The 24,394-nt window shown below is 34.8% G+C and overlaps 2 protein-coding genes across 2 annotated transcripts; one reads left to right on the top strand and one right to left on the bottom strand.

Annotated features, from left to right (window-relative positions):
• Positions 1–276: 276 nt before the first annotated feature.
• On the bottom strand, positions 277–1,900 carry eIF3i (eukaryotic translation initiation factor 3 subunit I). The gene is made up of 5 exons (XM_014355062.2): positions 1,763–1,900; positions 1,307–1,553; positions 915–1,195; positions 641–841; positions 277–564 (listed from the first exon to the last, which is right to left on the bottom strand). The coding sequence occupies exons 1-5, from the start codon at positions 1,763–1,765 to the stop codon at positions 316–318; spliced, it is 981 nt and encodes a 326-aa protein (XP_014210548.2). The 5' UTR covers positions 1,766–1,900; the 3' UTR covers positions 277–315.
• A 622-nt stretch (positions 1,901–2,522) lies between these two features.
• On the top strand, positions 2,523–24,286 carry LOC111643466 (uncharacterized). The gene is made up of 16 exons (XM_089598824.1): positions 2,523–2,544; positions 2,913–2,944; positions 12,212–12,589; positions 12,679–13,021; positions 13,093–13,358; positions 13,433–15,119; positions 15,202–16,068; positions 16,206–16,378; positions 16,479–16,669; positions 16,744–16,954; positions 17,055–20,553; positions 22,400–22,451; positions 22,512–22,576; positions 22,652–23,935; positions 24,021–24,072; positions 24,139–24,286. The coding sequence occupies exons 2-16, from the start codon at positions 2,915–2,917 to the stop codon at positions 24,284–24,286; spliced, it is 9,246 nt and encodes a 3,081-aa protein (XP_089454950.1). The 5' UTR covers positions 2,523–2,544; positions 2,913–2,914.
• The last annotated feature ends 108 nt before the right edge of the window (positions 24,287–24,394 follow it).

Raw genomic sequence — 24,394 nt, 5'->3', positions numbered from 1 at the left:
AATCATGTTGGTAATTCATGGACACGAAAAAATATAAAAATTACAGGTATATACTTGACTGTAATGATTTGTACATTATATGATAATTAGATAATGCAAAAATAAAGTACACCAACATTGTACAAGAAATTTTTTCCTACAGCCTGCCAATAACCAAAGTCTAGTGGTATGGATTACAAAGTAATTTAGAATTTTACGTCACAAACTTAATGTAGGAAATACTGAAAATTTGTAAAAACAAAACTACTTGAAAAGAAAGGAATAAAGAGGACATCATTGAAGATGTTAAAAATAGTGTTTATTTTTATAAAATTTTCAACATTCGAAATTGAAATCGAAATAAACTTGATCAAATGTGTTAATACGAATATAACCATCCTCTCCTCCAGAAGAGAAACTTCGTCCATTTGGATGGAATGCTAAGGAGTTGATAGGACCAAAATGACCCTTTAAGCGTGCAAATTCTTCTTCAAAGACAAGATGGAAGAAACGAGCGTCGAATTTTCCTTGCTTAGTGGATGTCGTTGTGACATCCATAGCATCTTGACCACCTCCCAGCACAACCTTTCAATAAAATCAGTATACCGCTGAAGTAAAAATATTCAAGACTATTTTATTTTCTTAGAAGGTGCCAACTTACATGATCAAAAATGGGAGAAATCGTAGCTGAGTTCACATGTCTTTCAGTTTTGTAGCACTTGAGAGGCATCAAAGTATCGCTGTCAAACAATTTAGCCGTATTATCTTTAGAAGCTGTTACAAACATTGTGCTATCTTTGTTGAATTGCATGTCATTGATTTGAAGATTATGACCTTGAGCATCCATCGATTTTTTTCCAGTCTAGAAACATTTTTATTGATAGAGTAAAATAAAATAAATAGATGAATCATGTAAAAAGTTGACAAATATTTACTCTGCAATCCCAAATATTCAATTCACCATTTTCATGACCAGTAATAATTGTCTCATCTAAAGCTCCCCACAGTAGAGATGAGATCCTGCTAACAGCAGATGAGATTTTGCAAATATTATCATTTTGAGAAATGATGGCCTCAGGACTTCTAATGTCAATGATATTCATCTCGCACACATTACCCAGAGTTTTATCTGTGGCATAAACAGCAAGATCACCAGAATAACTGAAAGCACAAGTTCTCACAGAACTTTTTGTTTCCAACTTGCTAATTTCTTTTCCTGAAAATCAATCAATTATTACAAATTTGTAGTTATTCACACTTAACCAATAAATATACAATATGTACATCATACTATAATGTGAAAAACGCGACTCAAAAAAGTACAAACCTGTTTGACAATCCCATATTCTCAGAGAGTTGTCACCACTACCAGACATAAAGCGTGTAGTATTCCAATTGACGTCGATGCACCAAACTGAACCATTATGACCATTAAAGGTACCCAATCTTTCTCCGTTCAAGGCATACCACACATTTGGTTGCTTATCCTTACTCGCTGAAAAAAGTAAGTCTCCTTCTCTGTTGTACTTGATTTGTGTGATGGCACGCTCATGCCCATGCAACATAAGCGGTTTCTGTAATAAACATTAAGAATAATGCTAGTAAGCTTATATTCTGAGTAAAAGCGTATACGGTCATCAAGATAAAATACGCACTTAGTAGTAAAATGAAAACAAAGTAAAAAATAGGTTATGTTCACCATGTGCTTTAAATAAAATTACTGGTACAAGTTTACGTTAAAAAAAACAAGTCTTACGTGAAAGCTTATTAAAGATGTACTTACCATCTTTTCACTTTGTTTTTTCCAAGATAATTACTATCCCGGCTGTGCAGCTCGATTTCGAACCTATAACTAAATTTTGAAGACTTCTCTGCTCTCCTCTAATTAGCAGAACAACTATATATAGGAGATAACGGAATAGAGCTATAGGCTATACAGAGCGCCAGTAAATTAAAGGTATATATAGTTGACTTTCCGATCTGACGGTAATGTAGAGCGCAACTTACCGAAAATTACTTGCTCTGGTAACGATTGCGGAAAACACCTCATCACACGCATGATGCACGTAGTATATTATACCACGTGTGATTGTCTTCCCCTGTGTGATAATGATTTGACAACAAATAGATAGACGGACAGCTCAACATACCGCTATCTCTTTTGCACTTGGTATAACGCTCGCCGCTCTCGCCGCCCTCGCTGGTGAAGTATTTAAAAACAATAAAACATATTTAATAAAGTAATGCATTGGAAATACCTAACTGGAAAAATGTTGAAGAAAAGCTATGATTGAATGCATTTTATTTTTTTTTTTACTAAAAAAATATTATTCAGTAGTGTGCGCAAATATCACGTTGTATACTAAAATAATAAAGGTATTGGATACATATACTTTTCGTCTTTACCGCCACTAATATGGTAGTCGAGCGTTGTGTAACAAATCCAGCTATTTGTTGTCACATCATTATCAACACATTATCAGGATAAGCTTTAATGATGTGACAGCAAATAGATGAACGACAACTTGCACACTTGTTGTCAAGTCATTATCACACATTGTCAGAGTAAGCACAAGCACACATAATATAATAGTATATCGCGTGAAGTTGTGAAGAAAGTTATAGCATTCAGTTTTCATCAGCTTAAGTATAACGTTCGTTAGCAGTGTGATTCTACGTGGCAGTAAATCGTAATTGTTGAGTCGTGATCAAAGTTTAGAACTGTTTTTTTATCAACTAGTAAATTTGCCTTTTTTTTATTAACACTCGTAAAATTTTTCAATAACATTTTCAAAACACGTTTGTGTAACTGTATTTCCGTCGCTTATTTCAAATTAGCCCTATTTCATTTTCGCGGGAAGCAACGTTTGTACCCTCGAAACTTGTTTAAAAATATTGACATTGACAAGTTATAAGGTTTTTTTGTGGTATAGAAATGAATCAACTTACAGAAACCAGCTGCGAGGTAAGTCGACTTCCATTCAAATGTTCGAGCATATTCCGGAAAAAACCGGCCGCATGATTTTTAACTTGAGAAGTAAAAGAAAGAAGCATTTTCTATCAGTTTTGAGGTAAAGAAATATTTACATATTGCAAAATAGATTAATTTTCGAACGCAACTTTATGTAGCTGTAGCTACTAGCTAATACCATGATGTAAAAATACGCGGTGCGGCGTTCCGACGTCTCATTTTCGTGCCGTTTTGCGCCTTCCATTGCGACGCCATATTTGAGGGAGACGTGGCTATATACTACTGCGGCGAAGAGCTTGTACAATGAAACGAAGCCGCTTAAGTTGAAACTAAAACTTATCCCATGCACGCATCTCACCTCGAATTGAGATATATATATTTATATATTTGTGCATATATACGTAAACTGATCATCGTTTACCTGTTTGTTCAGTTTTTTATGTGCACATATTGCCGAATTGGGTGTTTGGTCACTATAATAACTGGAATGAAAGTATTGAAGCAAAAAATATACATTGTTTCACGAGTTTCTTGATGCTAATATATGTTTTATATTTTAAAAACTTTTGAAATCCGCAGACAGACATGGCGGCGCGGTGGAAGCCATGATGTAAGAAATATAATGTGTGGCGTTGCACATCCATTTTGATTGACCAATCAGGAACGCTTCCATCGCACCGCCATGTCTGTCTGCGAATTTCAATAGCTTTTAAAATATAAAGCGTATTAACATCAAGAAACTCGTGAAACAATGTATATTTTTTACTTCAATATTTTCATTTAAGTTATTTTAGTGACCAAACGCCCAATTTGGCAATATTTGCACAGAAAAAACTGAATAAACAGGTAAACGATCATCAGTTTACGTATATATACACAAATATATAAATATATATATATCTCAATTCGCGGTGAGATGCGTGCATGGGATAAGTTTTAGTTTCAACTTTAGCGGCTTCGTTTCATTGTACAAACTCTTCGCCGCTGTAGTAGTCACATCTCCCTCCAATATGGCGTCGTGTTGAAAGGCGCAGAACGGCACGAAAATGAGACTTTGGAACGCCACACCTTATATTCTTACATCATGGTGGAAGCATTGATCAATCAAAATGGATGCGCAACGCCGCGCGGGCCGCGCCTTGTATTTTTACATCGTGGCTAATACCATGTGTTTTTATATATATACATGTGCTTACACTGACATCGAATAGAAAGATGTTAAAGGAAATGGATGATTGTGTTCGCAATTTTGGATCCATAATGGGTCCATTTGGTATAAAGTACTGGATGATGACATCACATGAATACGTGAAACGCATATACCCGTTACATCTATATATGTGTTTATAGTAACATCGAATAGAAAGATGTTAAAGGAAATGGATGATTGTGTTCTCAGTTTTGGATACATATTGGATCCATTTGGTATAAAGCACTGCTGCACTGGACAGTGGTAGGTTTCCGACGCAACTCGGAGGTTAATGACACATACCTGTCAGAAATGTCAGAAACGTCAGTAATTAAAATACGCACTTAAATCTGAACCTAGTTATTTTGTTTACATTTTTATTCAGGATATAGTCTTTGCACAAAAGGTTTATTTCGTAAAATTAAATATTTTTCCACTTTTACTTTTTTAACGACGTAAACTACGAGTTGGTTGTAAGCTTAAGGAGCTACGAATTACTAAAATGGTTAGAATACCCGGATTTTCGCCCGAAAACTACTGTAATTGAAAAATTTTAAATAACAGAAACATCTTGAGGTATCTGAGATACCTGAGGTAACATACCTTAGGTAAGATACCTACCCACCACTGGTACTGGATGATGGCATCACGTGAATACGTGATACGCATACACACACTATATCTATATCTACATGTGTGTTTAAACTGACATCGAATAGAAAGATGTTAAAGGGAATGGATGATTGAATCCAGACTTGATTCATTGTATTTATCAAGCCTGGATCCATTGTATTCGCAGTTTTGAATACATAATGGGTCCATTTGGTATAAAGTACTAGATGATGACATCACGTGAATACGTGATACGCATCACACACTGACACACACTACATAGGCTCCGTGCACAAAGACACCAGCGCCAACTTGTGGCTGGATGGAGAGTCCACGTGGTTACAAGAAAAAATAAAATCACTAAGTAGCATGGTTGCCTAAAGTCAATAATTTTTTTCATTAATATCAAGATCTTTTCTTACAATCCGATTATCTCAATTAGAATCTTTAACTCCTCAACTTTGCGATATTTTTTACAGCATGAGATTTTGCTTTAATAAGTTGTAAAAAATATTTATATCCCTTTGTTGCTTTTGCATGTGAGCTACATTGCGTGATTAGTAACTTAGTACTATTAAGTATGCTCTATATCTCTCACACACTTAACTGACACAGGCTGTTCAGCAAGCTGCAAACCAACTTTCAAAAATTTTGAAACGCTTTTCCTCCATTCGGAAATCAGCTGATTAATCAGCCTAATTTAATAAATTGGAATTTCTTGTAATTGTATTATTTGTTTGTACTTCGTATGTACCTAAATGTAAAAAGTTTTAGTATCTAGTAAAAATAATTTAAGAAAAAATTCAGTAATAGAACGTCGTACACTTGTACTAAATAAAAACAAAGAATATGTGAAAGACAGTTATTTACATTTTTCTTTATCACTGATGACCAATATCAATAGGTAAATTTACGTGCTTAAAGGCAGTCCAGAGAAAATTGAAGTTTCCTACCGTATCGATAAGATTGACTTAATTTTTTAGCTTTATATTATTTATTAAATAACTAGCTATTTCATGAAAAAAAGTGAGATTGACGCACATGTTTGGCATCCTTAAGAATAATTCTGACTCAGACTTGTTAAGATTGATTTAAAATTAGATGAGAAAGATTTGTAATCAGATGTTAAACGAACGACGAATAGTTGTCTTTTATTTCGAAGTCATGATTAATCTCACTTAAGTCAGGCCTCATATTTATTTAAAAAAAAAAAATGCATGATACTTCTTCTTTCGTCAATTAATTGCATTGATAAAAGTTGATTATACAAATATCACCACATATCGCTTTAATATTTCCGATTAGTTTACAATAGTTTTACTCGTTTAACCATACCGTTCTATGGATAACTTATTGCACTTACAATAAATAATTTATCCTACTAATTTTTTTAGGAACGAAAGGATTGACAGACAGTCGACAAGGAAAGAACTTAAATTTTTTCCGGACTGTCCTTAAACACTTGTATACACTAAATTATTTTCTAGTTGAAATTTACTTGTTTGTTTGTTTTATTTATATCTGAACGATAATTATATCAATAGAACTATCTTGTAGACACACACTCACCTATGAATATATCTGTACTTGGTTTGGTTCTCAACTTCGAATTCAAAATCTTGTGATAGGATTCAAATTTATTATTGGTTCTATCTACCATATTAAATATTCTAAATACTTCAGGAGTAACTTTAACCATCCATTCATTTTGAAAGTAAACATCCCAAAATCTTTTCCATTTGGCTAATTTCTTCTGATCATTTTTAAAACTTTTTTTTATAAGTTTTCTTATTATTTTAAATGCTTTTTCAGCTTTATCAGCTGGAAAAAGTGGTATTAACAAAATTTTCTTCATAATTTCATAGCCAATAATATTGTTCTCCTTATTATTTTGTCTCAAATATATCCTATATTTTTTTTACTTAGCTTTTCGTATTACAGCCTAAAATAAAAATATGCTAAATTTCAATAGTTTAACTTGCATATATGTAAAATTCATGAAAAATAGTGATCAGGAATTAAAAAATTTAAAATTATATAAGACGTAATCGATTTTTTTTTACAATATTTATTACACTGGACATGATTGGTAGGTTAAAACTTATTTATAATAATATATTACTTGGCAGTTTAAACATTAAAGAGTTAAAAACTTATTAATAATTAAAAATTAATTACGAATATTAAAAAGATTTAGGAATTTAATGTATCTATGCAATTTAACACTTAAAACTGTAAAAATGATAAGTTATGAGTTTTGTCAATTTTTTATTTGCTTACAACTTCTACTACCGATCTAGTTATGAATGGTTAAAAACAGCATCAACAAGTTTCGAATGGCTTAGAGCTTTTTTCCAACCAATTATAACATTTGTTAATGCGTGAGTGCAAGAGAAATGGTATACATTCAAAACATAAATAATGTATATAAATTATTTAATTATGATTGATGATTAAAATTTTTTTTTTTTTTTTTTTATGTGTGAGGATATCGTTGTTACACGGATGCTATTAGGCATTGTATGATTATTTTTTAATTTCTTTTTTAACTTGGCATTTTTCAATGTTTTTTGATATTATAAATCTAATTATTTTTCACAAGGCTCATGATGTCGTTAGTCAGAATGCGTGATTTTTCCAAAAATCGAACGAAATATATACTACATTTTTGCGATTTATAAATGTATCGTCCTAACTAAGTTTTTTAACCTACTAAGTTTCTTTCTCTATGTTAGCAAGCCTGTAATGGGGCACTTTCCAAAGATATTTGCCGAGAAAGACGTAAAAATTGGCTTCATGGTTATAAATGACAGACGGTATCAGAATACCAACGCTGATGTACGTAAATGGGTCATTCTTTTAAAAACCGAGCACTTTTTGACCAACACATCTCAGAATTGGCTGAATTTTTTTTTACAGACTCTACTTTTAGCAAAAAACATAAAAGTTCGAGGTATCTTTCAATACAAATATATACATACGATTTGCGAACGCGTCCATAGATAATTATATAGATTTAAGGTGGCTCATCATGCTTGTCCTATCCATTTGTGTGACATTATAGACTATCACACTTGAAAATATTGAGTAGCAGGCTCAATATATATACCTATATAGATACGAATCCGCTTGTTTACGTACTGAGGTTAGCCCCGAGTTTCGGACTTTCTTAGAAAAAAGATTAATCAAACAACCTGCTCCTAGTTTTTTTTGTAACATATGGCTCGACTTTTAGCCAAAAAAAGCTAAAAATTTGGGTGAAATAATCAAAATGCCTTATAAGACTAACTCTAGAATTTAAAATTTGAATGCATTTTTTCGACTTTGGTCGGCAACATGCTTTGAAATTCAAATAGTAGATCCGTTGAGTAATACTTTACCATGAATTTTAATTTAGGTGCAATAGCTGCTCAACTTTCATAAAGGTAATAATTCACCTCAAGAATTAACACAATAAAATATGGTGATAAAAAATAGCTTCTTTACCGAATTATATTTCTTGCTCATAATGGTTAAAATTTGGTGCACTCCATTAATATTTGGACTCGTCTTAAATGTAGCGTCTACAAATATACTATTTTCTTCATTAAACTTATTCAGAAAATCCTTGTCATAGAGAATAACGTGGTATCCATGAGATAAAGAGTTTAACAACTCTGCAGAGAGGGAAGTTTTATTGCCTTTTTTATCAATAAACTTTAAGAGCGATGGATTTTCCTGCATCTGCTTGCCGAATTCTTTAATTGAATCGTAGCGATTGCAAATAGATGTATGTTTCACTTTATGTTGGGCTCGCTGCATAGTTATATGAACATTTTCATAAGCAAAGTATTTGTCTAATCCATCGAGCCTATGAAGTATTAGATTTATAAATAATTAAACAAATAAATCAATATGTGTCTGTGTGTCTGTCTATGCAAATGTATATGGGTCATTAAAAAAAAATTGATAAATACGAATTGATAGATGCGATACTTTCACGCCCTAGTTGAGATTTTTTAACTTAAACATTAAGAATTTTAAATTATTTTTTTCAAGTTGTTTGTCATAACAACGGATAAACATGTGTGTATACTAATGTACATGGGACTTTTTGCGTAAAATATCATATGCTATATAGTTTTAATGTTCAATAAACTAAACATTATTTAAATTAAATACTTTAGATAATGACAGTTTTTTTCAAACATCATATGATATGATACAGTATTGCAAATACCATGATATCTCATTTGCTGCTCTTATTTTAATACCATGATTTACAAAATAAATGCATACCTCCATTTTCTTTATAATTCTCATACCAAACGATCTAGCTAAGGAACTAAAAAGAAAAAATTAAAAAAGCTTTCATTTTGTTTTGTAAACATCTAAAAAGTTCAGCATTAAAATTTATGACTTCTCGAGTATAGTTAGCTTGATACATTTATCGACTGATAACGGTATTTTGTACTTGGAAATATTGGCGGTAATTCTGTCTGTGAAAATTTTTTCCATGACCCAATACTTATTCTATAAAGTATATATACTCACCCCGATAGCATTGTGATAGCACGACCGCGACTGTGGAGCACGGCCTGGAGCACACGTGAAAGAACCGTGATGTCCACCTGTCGTAATTTCTGAGCGCACACTGCAAGCATGGTGTGGAAAGTGCATGTCATGCTATCAGACTGCATGCATTGTGTGTATACCAGGGCTGTTGCATACGCTCATGCAAGGTGGTATGCATGCAGTGCCCATTACCCCTAACCTCTTCTATATACTTTTATCATTATTTTAATTTATAATAATAAGAATGTTATTACAAACAATTTATTTATTTTTATTTTAATGATTTTAAATTTATTTTAAGTGCCCCTCGATAATGGATACTTGGATAAGGTTTGTGTTTGGAGATAAAAAGTCGACGTTATTCTCTATGGGTAGTAAGACGTCATTGGCAGTGATACCGCAGAAGTTTGCCATTTGTAGAGGAGTTTTTGTGAGCTAAAGTCGAGCTGTGATGCTGTGTATTAGGAGTGAGGTTTTAGGTGGGAAATGTTGTGGACGTGAATTTTGATTGTCCATTTGGGCAAATAAGGGCGTCTTTATGTTGTTGTTTTAATTGGGTTAGCTTTCGAGAAGTTGTAAAAGGAGGCCTGGTGGGTGAGCTGCTTTTCTTTGGGCGTGTTAATATCTTTTTAGGAGTATTCGAAGCGTTGGAGCACTTTTGCTGTGAAGTTCATCAGTTGCTTTGATAAGATCTTGCATATTGTCTCCCCCTCCTCTAGTCCAGGGAAATCGGAGAATCTTGGTCTCTTGTTTCTGCTATTTAGGTCATTGTAATCATGTCAGGCTTCTTCGACTGTAACAGATTTTTTAATTACGTATGTTAATAGTATGCCTTGCTTGTAATTCTGTTAGTGTTTTTTCTTCTCTTAGTTTTTTCGGTAGGATCGTGATAGTTTTACCTTCTAAAAGTAACACTGGTGCAAAACCGGTAACTGTATGTTCTGTTTAATTGCATTTCTTTACGCATTCATGTGCTATGGTTGTCCATGGCCGCTTTCCTTGTTTTTCATTTATCTTACACCTTATTTTATTTTTTTTTACCCAGTTTACCTCGATAGTTCTTAGGCCAAGTCGCCGGGGCTACCCGCTCACCACCTATGTGTAGGGATGTATTGCCGCACCCATTTTCCAACCCTTTTACTGATGTTACACCTAATCCATGGGCACAGTGTGAGTATCTTCGGTGAGACACCTTGCCAGTTAATCTGACACTCTTTGCACCAACGTTGCATCGGGTCTACTCGCCACTGTGTAGCCTTTCCCCGGGGAGGACTCCATATTTCAGGACGTTCACTCCTCACCAGTGAAGCCGGCGAACTCTGCCGAAGCATCGGATCCAGGTTATTTAGCATTCCCGGAGAAGTCTCATGTTTCAGGAACCACTCCTCGTCGGTTAGGCCGGCGATCCCTGCCTGGTGCATCGGATCCGCTAATCCCCAGCAAGCCAGGGAAAACTCTAGAGGGAATCTAACGTGGAGAAACATTTGCAGTCTCTTGTTTTTATTATTAGATCTTGAATCAATGGGAATGCTTGTGATTGAGGTATAACTATTTTATTTAGTTCTCGAAAGTCCATACATAATCTAGATTTTTTTCCATCGTCTGTTTAAATGCTAAAGTTACTGAGGCAGCAAAAGGATTAAGATTCTCCTATTAACTAGTATTTTAATAACATTGAGATTTGTTTTTTTATTTCCTTTTTATCTTCAATCGTGCACCTATATAAGGACTTTTACTGCAATATTTATCTACAGTAATAACTCTATGCGAGCTTCGTGTTCTTTAACTGAGCCAACATCATATTTATCTTTTGCAAAAATTGATTTATATTTATCTTGTGAATTCATAAATTTTAGTTTTTTGATGGAAGTTTAGAGCATGTAGTAAGATTTCAAACTTATTTGTGTCTATGTTTTTATTAAAATTTATTTTTTTAGTATAAATACATTCAGAATTTTTTTCTTTTTCCTTCTTTCATAATATTTGTAAATTTTCATTTTGGATTAATTTAAATTCTTTCATCATATTTAATCCGATTAAGAAATCAAACTTGATTTCCTCACTTTCTACTACGAACATATCAAATTGACTTTTCTATATAATAAATTTTTACTCTTATATTTATCATTCCATTCGCTTTCGTTGCACCATTAATCGCCATCAAACTAGCTTTTTCTGTTTTAAGTTTATCATTTTCGTTTTTTAATTTTATCAATTTATAATTTATTAAGGATACATTTGATCCTGAATCATAAATCCCGATTACTTCTACTGAATTGTTTATAAGTAATTTGATGTTAATCAATGGTGGAACTACAAGTTTTTTTGAGCTGCGCATCATTTAATTCGACTTCTAACTGAGAGTTGTTTATTAAATTAATTTTATTCTTTTCCTCTTTATCATCGTCAGCTGAAATTTCTTTTGATTTAAACCAACAATTTGATTCGAGAGTGAAATCGAGTGCCTTTATTTAATTTTTCGCATATTTTATATGTACTGTAAAATTTCTTTTTTTCTGAAGTTTTCTTTCTAACTAAATATTAATTTTTATGGATTTCTCTGTAAAGGTCCTCGACTTCTTTTAAACTTTCTTTATTGTTTTGTTGTTACCATACGCATCAAACCAAAACCCCATAAGCAATTCTAAGTGGAATTCCAAATGTATTATAAGTGTGTTTATAGGTGGAGTTACAAATACACAAAATATGTGTATACGAAAATAGATTAACTAATTTATTTATTTTGCAATTATGTAAATATTTCCTCACTTCAAGCCTTATAGGGAATGCTGATACAACACAACTTCTCTCTTTTACTTGAAACCTTTATAAAGTTAAAAATCGTACGGCCAGATAGTAAACCTGAGCCCGAGTAGGTCCTTAATATCATTCAACCTTTCTCGTAGATTCGCAAAACTATAAGCCTTAAGCTACCTTTATGGGAGTCGTCGGATTTTCAAGTTCCGGATGAGACTGTACAAAACAACTCCTGGAATGAGCCACGCTCCGAACAAAGATCAGGTGGCTTTTTAAACAGCGACTGCAGCTATGCCTGGATAAGCTGCGACAAAAGTTTATTTGTAGTGAATGTCACGTCTGGTGAGTACGTAACATCATGGACCTTCACATATAAGATAACCACTGTGTCAGCCTTTCCTGCTCGTCCAGGATGTTTGCCCTTACTGCTTGTTGGGCTTGATAGCAATGCTATTAGAATTCAAGATTCCGTTGGGCAATTGTGTGTTTTTGATTGTTGCATTTCCAAAATTTTATGTACTATTCTAGTGAGTATTATTTGTTTTTAGTGCCATGTACTAGTTTTATCTCATAGTAGATGGTTTTAGCTTTAATGAGATACTAATTATTTTTAAAGGTACCAGCTGGTGTTGAACAGGCGTGTGTGATGTACGGTGGGGCCGACTGGGAAAATTTTAATGAAGAAAATCGAGACTTAGTTTTACCAGAAAATAGTGGATTAATCTTTGTATCACTCAGAAACTTCCAGCACTTGATAGTTGATCTTAATAGAGATTTATGGTCTAAGTCATCTTACAGTGATAAGCCTATTGTAGCCTGTTTAGAATTTGTTAATTCTTCACCTGCAGTACAACCTCCAAAAAGTAATGAAGTAGAACCTTCAGAAAGTAATGAGCTAGAACCTTCAACAAGTAATGAAGTAGAATTATTCTTTTCAGCATACAATTTGATAAGTGAAGGTAAATTTGTAACTATTTTTCTCGCATATAACTGTATTGGTGATTGACAAAATGAAATGTTGTGATTTTAGAAACTGAACATTATATGAAGTTCAATAGAAAAGAATTTGAGGCTACTGCACTGTTCAACGAAAAACTATGCACTGTCTTGCAGTGCTCTTCCAAAATTGGCTGTTTGATCAGTGGTTGCTTAGGTCGTATTATGATCTGGGAGTTTAATGGATTTCTCACATGGGTGAGTCCAATTTTGGATAAGTACGCATTTATCACTCATGCAGTACTTCTTGAACCCACCGACGACCCCAAGCCCTTTTGTTTTTTATGGGCCGCTTATCAGGTAAACATCTTTTTTTTCTCCTTCAATTATGTAACTCGATATTCACAAATCAATTTTAAAATACATGTTTTTAGGGTAGTACACCAGATTCAGTAACAGTGCTACGCATGTACATGTTAATTTTTAAAAACAAGATACACGATGAATTTGGTGAAAACCCCACTTTATATTTTAATTTGAAGCCAGACCCAAGTCTTAGATTCGAGATCGAATTAGAAAATAATGAAAAAGTCCACAGTCTCGTTATAATTGAACGAGTCAATCGCGACGCGTCGGATTTACGGTCCCGCCGAGGCGAGGAGTCTCTATTACTCATCGGGACTCGAAAGAGATCTCTACTTTTTGATTTGAATCGATGGTACGAAGAACAAATGCCATCTACAGTTGCTGGATGCCGAAACCCCAACAACATTTTGGCTTGTTACAACACACGACAAGAGGAACATTCACGAGACGAAATATTATGTTGTTCTTACAAGCCTAAGACGTTGCAAGAGTTTGCAAAAAAATTTCCACACTCCCCAGAGGAAATTTTTTGCCCTAGTTCTTTGAGGTTGGAGTGGATCGATTTATCGGAGAAAAATTTAGTGTTCTGGCTCACCCGAGGGGTGCAGTCAGAGCTACTACGAGAGATCACCACAGCTGGACCCATTGTACTAATCATGCCTAATGAAATCTACCGCAGGTGTCTCCTTGCAGGCCTTATACCTTTTGATTATGTCATCCCAGATTATAGTGTAAAAGTAGAACAAAAAGTAGCTCGAGAAATGCTGCTGTCGTTATGCCTAGATCAACGGTGTGCCAATTTCTTACTGCGCTGTGCCATAGAGTGGTCAGATGGCAGTGCAGAGTATCTATACTTAAAGTTTCTGAGGTGGAGTATCCAACGTGGATCTGAAATCAAGTTGATGGCCGATAGTTTGTGCAAGCCGTTGTTTGATCAGTCGGGTGTCAATATGGACGAGTCTGAGTTGAAAACGTTACATAACTGTGTTCAGCAACTCGAATGTTTGAAGACCGTTATATCAAAATTACCCAATACTGAAATTGATTTAACTAAACATAAAAGGGCCCTTAAAAAAATAGCAGCCTATTTTCAAGTTGTGTTGTGGTTTTATGATGTCGGTCTGTTGCCGGAAATGCAAAACATCGACGAAAGTGATGACGTGCAAATTTTAGCGCTTACGAAAATTCAGTATCCAAGAAATAAGCTTGTAGAGTCTTACAAGAAAAAAAGACGAGACGCTTGTACGAAGGACAATAAGGAAAATGATGTTTTATTCATTGATCAATTGATTGCCAGAAATTGTTCACCACTCAAAGTGCAATGGAAAGAAGAGTCAGACAGTGAGTGTCCTAATCAAGATGGTCTTTATCCTCCTCCATCGCTGCAATCTTTGCTTAGGAGTTTTTTAACTGACTGCTATTGCGAAGAAAAAAGTGACGAAGAGGAGGATAAAGATGGTCAATTACCTGAAACGTACACTAAACACTGCATCATCTTCTACTTGCTCATGGACCTGTGCATGATTCTCAAAGACTCAAATTCAGCAGTCGATCAACTTATGAAGTATCCCGCAGCTTTTAAGTTGAGTCCTAGTATTATTGAACTCATCCGAGCTTTTTGGCTTCTCGATCACGAGGATTACGATGGCTTTTTCAACATCATGACAAGCCAAATTGTTTCCAGCAATGACATCGAAGACTGGCAGCATGAACTCGCTATAAATTCACTTTTAAAAAACAATCAACACAAATTAGGTACGTTTTCAAATTTTAAAAATATGTAACATACATTCGCAAACTGTCAATTAATTTTTTTTCATCATTTCTTTTTTAACAGCTCTAAATTATCTGCTCATTATTAAACCACCAGTGATATCGTCCGATCATCGGCGCATAATGATCGATCTGGCGGTGGAACAGGGTCATCTACTGTTAGCATTCCATGCACGACCGCCATCGGATTGCGGACCGTTACTCACGAGTTTCTTCCGCTCATGTGAAAAACATGGAAAGCTCAGAAAAATTTTGCAACTTCCCTTAAACCCGGAAGAAGAGAAAGCCTTTGACAATTATCTCAAAGAAAATTATAATGACAAAACTAGATTGATCCACTACTTGCTGACGAACCGCCACGTAGAAGCCAGCCACATTTTTTCTGTAAAAAAAAACTTTAACCCACATCAATCAATTGATGAGGAAATAAACTTTAACTCAACCGCTTGGAATTTACTAAATTTGGTTCACAAAAATGTACCCGAAATCTCAAAACGTTTTGCAAACAGCTGGAGAAAAAATACCTCGAAATCGGCCAAGGGACGACGATTTTCACCATATCCCATTATAAGTAACAACAATGAGTCACGTAGATTTCACCATAAACCAATGTCTCAATCTTGGGACATTGATGGTGATGTTTACAACTTGGCAGTAGAAAAGACACTTGAGACGTGTCGCAAGCCCGATCGAGATGGGCTTGGACCATTAAATTATACGCCTTTTCTAACTGCGCCATGCGCAACAATAAATGCTCAACCAAAATTTGTTACTCAAATAAATAACAAGAGTGATACACATTATGTTGTATACCCAAAACGGAAGATCTTCATGAGAAAGACGGCTTTAAAAATGGTAATTGAGCCTGTTGATGAAATAGTCAAAAAGCGGCGAAAACTTAACAACCAATCCAGGGACTCAACATTGAATGGTTGTATACTTTATCTACACACACACATACACACACACATATATATATATATATATATATATATATATATATATATATATATTTGTGAACCTCGTTTTATTATAATTTTAATGTATTCGTTCAATTTCTTGTTTTAGATTTGGATCAATCGGGATCATCTGACTGTAGGCTTAGCATGACTAAAATATGTAGCACACCACTTGTGCAACGGAAAAAGAATGAAAAAATAAACAACTTGGATACTCAAACGCCGCAATCAATCCTCAGAATTCAGTGCAAGTCTCGTGCGCCTAGTTACGATTTTACTGAGGTGAGCTAAATGTATAAGGTCAAAAAATATGTAAAAGGATTTATAAGGCCGCATATGTATATAAAATGATTTAATAAATTAACTTATAAATTAATTAAAGGATAATGTGAACGATGAAGCAGATACCCCAAAAAAACATTTGGTAGCTAGTGGTTTTAAGTCATTACGACGAATCCATTTTAACGTGGACAGATTGAGCGAAAGTGATGATTCGAACTCATTTGCTAATGATGAAAATTGTAACAAAGAGGAAACTATGGGTGATATTCAAGATGTTAGTGAAGAATCCAAGTAAGTTATTAACAACTATATAAACATCTATATAAAATAAACTCATTTTTACGGAGTATATAAAAAATTTTCAGGCTAGAAGAAACTTGCTGTATTCCAAGGTTGACTAAAAAGTCATTTAGAGACAAAACAATTTTAACGGACTCGAGTATGGTCGACTTCGCTGAATCTCGGCCGGGACCAAGTTTACAAATGAGTAATAGTAATCACTCTCGTGAATGTAGTGAAGAATCGTCCAACAAAAGTGATTTGTGTAGCGAATCAACCACAAACGTGTGTGAACAGGTACTTTAACATACTTGCAATCTCAATCCAGACAATAACTTTCAATTACTAATTTTTTTTTTTTTTTTTTTTTTTTTTTTTTTTTTTTTTTTTTTTGTAGGAAACTTCTAAAGTGGATATAAAAATGTCGCCCGCTTCACTAACTCGTAAATCCAAATCTTTTTATATATCTTCAATTCTTTCTTCTGATACGAGCATGGAAACTTCACAATTAAAAGTACTATCTACGTTGCACAATGTTGAACATGATAAAAGTGAAAGTGAAAAATCAGTAGAACAGTCTGAAGAAGATACACAAGTTAACACGAAGTTTACTGAAAATGAGTTTGATGAAGAATGTTTTTTAGATATGGATCAAGAAGAAGAAGAAAAATATCAAGAAGATTATAATGTAGAGGGTGGTCTACAGGAGGACTATGAAAAACTGAGTTCTTCAAATACATTCTTCAATACGGATGCACACCAAGACAATCAGCAGCTAGAAAATTTGGAAAAAGAGCTGGATGACAGCGAAGAGAATTTCGATGAAGAATCGTTTTACAGTTTTTCAAGTTCCTTCACTGAGAAAGATGAAAATAAAGACAATCGCGCTCAGCTGAGAGATAGCCTGGTGATAATCCACAGCGAAGAACAACAAACAGATCATTCTTTTAATGAAAAGTGCTTAACTGAAAATTTGAGTCCAGTTAAAGTGAACGACAGTATTGGTTTTAGTCACACAAAACTAACTTTTATTAATAGCCAGGGTATCGCTGGCTTTCAAGAATACGAAATAACCGACGATGAGTCGAAAGATGGGCAAGAAAGTGAGTCCCAGTTTATTGTAGAAGTGATGCCAGAAACTGGAGTAGCACGAAAAAATGATCTTGTCCTGAGTTTTTTGAATTCTAATACTTCTGGCGAAGGAACGATACAAGCCGAAAACGTACGATCGAGATCAAGGATAGAAGAATCCGGACAGCACCAAAGCATTGAAGTAGAATATGCAAATCCATTAAGAAATTACTTATATAAATTCGTATCGGAGGAACTAGAGATGTCACCCGAATCTAATGTAAGTAGAACTCATCAGGCCATTTTGGAACCACCGAAAAAAGCGTCTCCTCGACCTCCAATTAGGAGCATCTCAACAAGCTTTGATTCTAAGGCTTGGGAGGAAAAGTCCGAAAATATTACAGACAGAAAAAAACAAAGTACATCATTGCCAGAGGAAATGGAAAAAATATTGGAACATGCAAAAAAAACATCCGTTCCACTTAAAATGAACGACAGTATTGGTTATAGTCACCCAAAACCAACTTTTATTAATAGCCAGGGTATCGCTGGCTTTCAAGAATACGAAATAACCGACGATGAGTCGAAAGATGGGCAAGAAAGTGAGTCCCAGTTTATTGTAGAAATGATGCCAGAAACTGGAGTAGCACGAAAAGATGATCTTGTCCTGAGTTTTTTGAATTCTAATACTTCTGGCGAAGGAACAATACAAGCCGAAAACGTACGATCGAGATCAAGGATAGAAGAATCCGGACAGCACCTAAGCATTGAAGAAGAATATGCAAACCCATTAAGAAATTACTTATATAAATTCGTATCGGAGGAACTAGAGATGTCACCCGAATCTAATGTAAGTAGAACACATCAGGCCATTTTGGAACCACCGAAAAAAGCGTCTCCTCGACCTCCAATTAGGAGCATCTCAACAAGCTTTGATTCTAAGGCTTGGGAGGAAAAGTCCGAAAGTATTACAGACCGAAAAAAACAAAGTACATCATTGCCAGAGGAAATGGAAAAAATGTTGGAACATGCAAAAAAAACATCCGTTCCAGTTAAAATGAACGACAGTATTGGTTATAGTCACCCAAAACCAACTTTTATTAATAGCCAGGGTATCGCTGGCTTCCAAGAATACGAAATAACCGACGATGAGTCGAAAGATGGGCAAGAAAGTGAGTCCCAGTTTATTGTAGAAATGATGCCAGAAACTGGAGTAGCACGAAAAGATGATCTTGTCCTGAGTTTTTTGAATTCTAATACTTCTGGCGAAGGAACGATACAAGCCGAAAACGTACGATCGAGATCAAGGATAGAAGAATCCGGACAGCACCAAAGCATTGAAGAAAAATATGCAAACCCATTAAGAAATAACTTATATAAATTCGTATCGGAGGAACTAGAGATGTTACCCGAATCTAATGTAAGTAGAACACATCAGGCCATTTTGGAACCACCGAAAAAAGCGTCTCCTCGACCTCCAATTAGGAGCATCTCAACAAGCTTTGATTCTAAGGCTTGGGAGGAAAAGTCCGAAAATATTACAGACCGAAAAAAACAAAGTACGTCATTGCCAGAGGAAATGGAAAAAATATCGGAACATGTAAAAAAAACATCTGATGTTCCAAACGTATTCATCGAAAAAGTCTCATCATCGTCTGATGTTGAACCTGAGGAAGATAGCAACATGTTGACTTTACCAAACAACCCACTTATAGAGCCGACGGATGATTGTGAGGAAGAGTATTTTAGCAAATCCACTCTTACAAAACGAACTCGAGGACGACCCAAAAAAGTAATTAAATTATCAGAGTCATCAAAATCAACTACAACAATACGCACGAGGAGAGCTGGATCTTCTACCAAGGATGTAGCCCCTACAGTGAAACCCACTAGGAAAACTAGAGCTGCATCTGTTGCTAAAGAAAATGTTGATTTGAAAACTGACGAAATGGCTGAAGAACAACAAGTATCTACAGTGCGGTCGTCGAGAGCATCTAAATTAAAAAAAAATACTTCGATAGTTGCTGACAAACGCTCAAAGGCCGGATGGATATCCAAGGATGACGAACAAATCACATCTACTGAATTGGTACCTGCCAACGATGATCTGCCAATGTCTCACACTCGAAGTAGAATAGCTGAGTCCGTAGACAATGATAAAAAAGGATTGTCAAAAATAAGACCAACCAGAGCCAGGACCGTATCGAAAAATGAACAACAATCAACCACCACTAGAAAAAAAAGAGCAGGTGCGGTAGTCCAGGAAAATGATCAGGCTACACCCATAGCGAAAGAAGATAATAAACGATGTTTGAGGAAGACGCGAGCCTCGTCACTGGCAAAGGAAACCAGTAACAATATCATCAATTTGAGTAACCCACCAGCCAGGGCAGAAATTATACGAGCAATCCAGACTACGAGACCTTCCAGTTCAGAGCCCACAATTCGCAGGCGTAAGTGCTCTGTCCAGTCAGAACCGGGAGACATCGAAAAAATTTTAATTGACACAAGAACTGTAAAGTCAAAGAGTAAAGCGGAAAAAAGGAATACGACAGGTCGAGGTCGCAGAGCGACTAGCGTCGATTCAATCGTGAGTGTGCCTGAAGGTAGGCGTGTAATACGCAGTTTACTCACTAAAACGATCATCAAGGAAGTCATCCCCGAAGAGCCAATATCCATGAAACAAACAAGAAAGAGAAAATATGATTCTTCTGTTACTGGTAATGAAGCTAAGAAAGTACGTGATAAACTCGAGTATACTGATAGTAAAGACTATAGATTTTTGTTACCTAAAACAGTTGAAGATGTTCCGGTTATCTCTGAAGGTTTGTGATCAAAAAAGACATATTTACCGTAACATTTAAGGTAGTTGTTTCCCAATGTATAGGTTAATCGTATGTTTAAATATACAATAATAAGGTTATGTTCAACTATCATCCCGTATTTGTTTTCGTTATGTTAACCCACAAATGGCGCATCTAGCGCATTTTTGGTAGATCTAAAACATGACAGGTATCAGTTTAAATGTAGCTCGGTAAAATAATACACATTACTTATTTAATTGGTTTTATTGATATGGGAGGCTTGTTCGTTACCCCCTATGAACTTGATATCGCCATAACTCAGAGGAAAAATGATAAACGATTGGATTGTACATGTATGGATTGGATTGTAGTTGTAAGGCTGAGCAAGTGTAAGTATATGTAATAGGTGAACTTGTATATTCAACAAAGTACATTTAGAGGTTATTAAAATGAAAGCAAACAATAAGAAAAATTTCTTATGACATCTTTACCAACATAGGCACGAGAAGTTATCGATTGATAATGCAATTTCCACTGACATAGCACCAAAATGGGGGAAAAAAAGCTAAACATAATGTGAAACATGTATACGAGCAATTCGGTATTCGGTACACTGCAATAAAAATATTGCTTCTTCGGTGTAAATTTACTGATTGTTTATTTTCTGCATGTCGTCTGCTTGGCACGATTGTGATTACGATTTCCCTGGCACCACTTAATTCTAAACTTCAAAATAGTGTCAGGTTTTAGTTCTACTGAAATATGCTAAATGCGGCCCTTATGGGTTAACATGACGAATTTAAAATATCAGAGAGAAATGTGAATACCTCTCCGTACGTAGGTACATAAACATATGCATCTACCTTTTTGTAACTTGTGCTCATGTGACAATGTGGTGTTGCTCCTTACGTGATACTCTTGGTTATACTGTAAAAACTATCAATATTATAAATACTGCGACGGACATTGAAAATAAAAAGACCTACTCTGGACTTGATATATTAACAATAAGAATAGTAAATTTACTACAGTAATTATAATGCCTGCCATGATGGAGTATTTTACTTTTGCAAGATACTTAATACTCAAACAACAAATAGTGTGAACATGACTGTTATTTCTATTAATGAAGTTTTAGACTAATATAAAGAAATAATTTATGCATGTTTATTTTCTGTATTGAAGTTGTAAATAATCGTTTCGTAAATATAAAATCCTACATAAACTTTACAATCAACATGGTAATGTTACTACGAGATTTATAAAACTGAACAATACAAGTAGTAAATTTATTATGATAAACTTAGTAAAGTTACTATGACGGGCGTTGGAAATAAAAAGACCTACGTACAACGTAGTACAATTGCATTGGTTGGTATCTACTACTCTTTAGTTGGTATTTTGACTATTTCGACTGTAATTTTATGAACAATGTGGTACATATACACAAGACTTTTTTTACAGTGTATCTTCCAAAATCAAACGAAGAGCACTATTTTGATTACTATTACTTTAAAACTATGTGGTAAAAAATTCTCAAAAAAATGTATGTGTTTCTTTACTGCCTAAGATAGTTTTCAGTAGTTTTCAATAATTTATAAATAGGCGGTAAGTTACAATTTTTTAAATAATGAGACTATGTAGTGTTTGTACCATTGCTCTAATATTAAAAGAGTGATTTTTTGACGAGGATATTGTAATAACGACGTGGTTAATCGGTCTCAAATTTTTTATACATATTTCTCGACGCTTAGATTAGTTTTGCTGAAAATTTCGTACCTTTTTAAATACTTTTGATTTAGGAAACAACTAGCTTAAGTAACTGAAAATCGAATTTTGAGAGAATGAACGCAAATTTTATTTTCAGATGTTTGTCAAACGACCACTTTCAAATTTGCACATCCAACTGGATTACAGAAGTAAGTTCCTTCAAGTAAAAAAAAAAATTTCAATGTATTAAATTTGTATGAATTTTTCAGATTTCTTACGCCAATTCGCTTCGATGGGGATGAGATAATGAGTGTCTTGGAACTAGATCATACTGGTAATGTAGAAAACCCCGTGGGAACAACTTCACGGCAACCTCAAACCTATTTTATAATGCCTTCAATATTTACAGACCGAATAAACCAAAGTACGTCATTGCCAGAGGAAATGGAAAAAATATCGGAACATGTAAAAAAAACATCTGATGTTCCAAACGTATTCATCGAAAAAGTCTCATCATCGTCTGATGTTGAAGAACCTGAGGAAGATAGCAACATGTTGACTTTACCAAACAACCCACTTATAGAGCCGACGGATGATTGTGAGGAAGAGTATTTTAGCAAATCCACTCTTACAAAACGAACTCGAGGACGACCCAAAAAAGTAATTAAATTATCAGAGTCATCAAAATCAACTACAACAATACGCACGAGGAGAGCTGGATCTTCTACCAAGGATGTAGCCCCTACAGTGAAACCCACTAGGAAAACTAGAGCTGCATCTGTTGCTAAAGAAAATGTTGATTTGAAAACTGACGAAATGGCTGAAGAACAACAAGTATCTACAGTGCGGTCGTCGAGAGCATCTAAATTAAAAAAAAATACTTCGATAGTTGCTGACAAACGCTCAAAGGCCGGATGGATATCCAAGGATGACGAACAAATCACATCTACTGAATTGGTACCTGCCAACGATGATCTGCCAATGTCTCACACTCGAAGTAGAATAGCTGAGTCCGTAGACAATGATAAAAAAGGATTGTCAAAAATAAGACCAACCAGAGCCAGGACCGTATCGAAAAATGAACAACAATCAACCACCACTAGAAAAAAAAGAGCAGGTGCGGTAGTCCAGGAAAATGATCAGGCTACACCCATAGCGAAAGAAGATAATAAACGATGTTTGAGGAAGACGCGAGCCTCGTCACTGGCAAAGGAAACCAGTAACAATATCATCAATTTGAGTAACCCACCAGCCAGGGCAGAAATTATACGAGCAATCCAGACTACGAGACCTTCCAGTTCAGAGCCCACAATTCGCAGGCGTAAGTGCTCTGTCCAGTCAGAACCGGGAGACATCGAAAAAATTTTAATTGACACAAGAACTGTAAAGTCAAAGAGTAAAGCGGAAAAAAGGAATACGACAGGTCGAGGTCGCAGAGCGACTAGCGTCGATTCAATCGTGAGTGTGCCTGAAGGTAGGCGTGTAATACGCAGTTTACTCACTAAAACGATCATCAAGGAAGTCATCCCCGAAGAGCCAATATCCATGAAACAAACAAGAAAGAGAAAATATGATTCTTCTGTTACTGGTAATGAAGCTAAGAAAGTACGTGATAAACTCGAGTATACTGATAGTAAAGACTATAGATTTTCGTTACCTAAAACAGTTGAAGATGTTCCGGTTATCTCTGAAGGTTTGTGATCAAAAAAGATATATTTACCGCAACATTTAAAGTGAATAAGAATCGAATTTTGAGAAAATGAAACTTTTATTTTCAGATGTTTGTCAAACGACCACTTTCAAATTTGCACATCCGACTGGATTACAGAAGTAAGTTCCTTCAAAAAAAAAAAAAAAAAGAATGTTCGATGTGTAAAATTCATATGAATTTTACAGATTTCTAACGCCCATTCACATCGATGGGGTTGAAACAACGAGTATCTTAGAGGTAGTTGATACTGGCAATGTAAAAAAACCTTGGGCCAAAATTCAACCGCGAAGCTGTTTTATAATGCCTAAAAAAGCGAAAAACAAAGAACAATGATGTGTCAATTAAATGTTTTTCATTTAATCTGTTGATATTTTGTCGTTTTTAGTTTTTTTTTTTTATTTTTTTCCAAACGAGAAAGCAGATTGTAATATACTTTTGTAA

This window comes from Copidosoma floridanum, unplaced genomic scaffold (genome assembly GCF_036245765.1).
Source record: "Copidosoma floridanum isolate Cflo_tuat_1 unplaced genomic scaffold, Cflo_Japanese_pri ptg000006l, whole genome shotgun sequence".
NCBI lineage: Eukaryota > Metazoa > Arthropoda > Insecta > Hymenoptera > Encyrtidae > Copidosoma > Copidosoma floridanum.
Note: the sequence above shows the minus strand (reverse complement) of the source record. Positions and strands in the feature narration are given on the sequence as shown.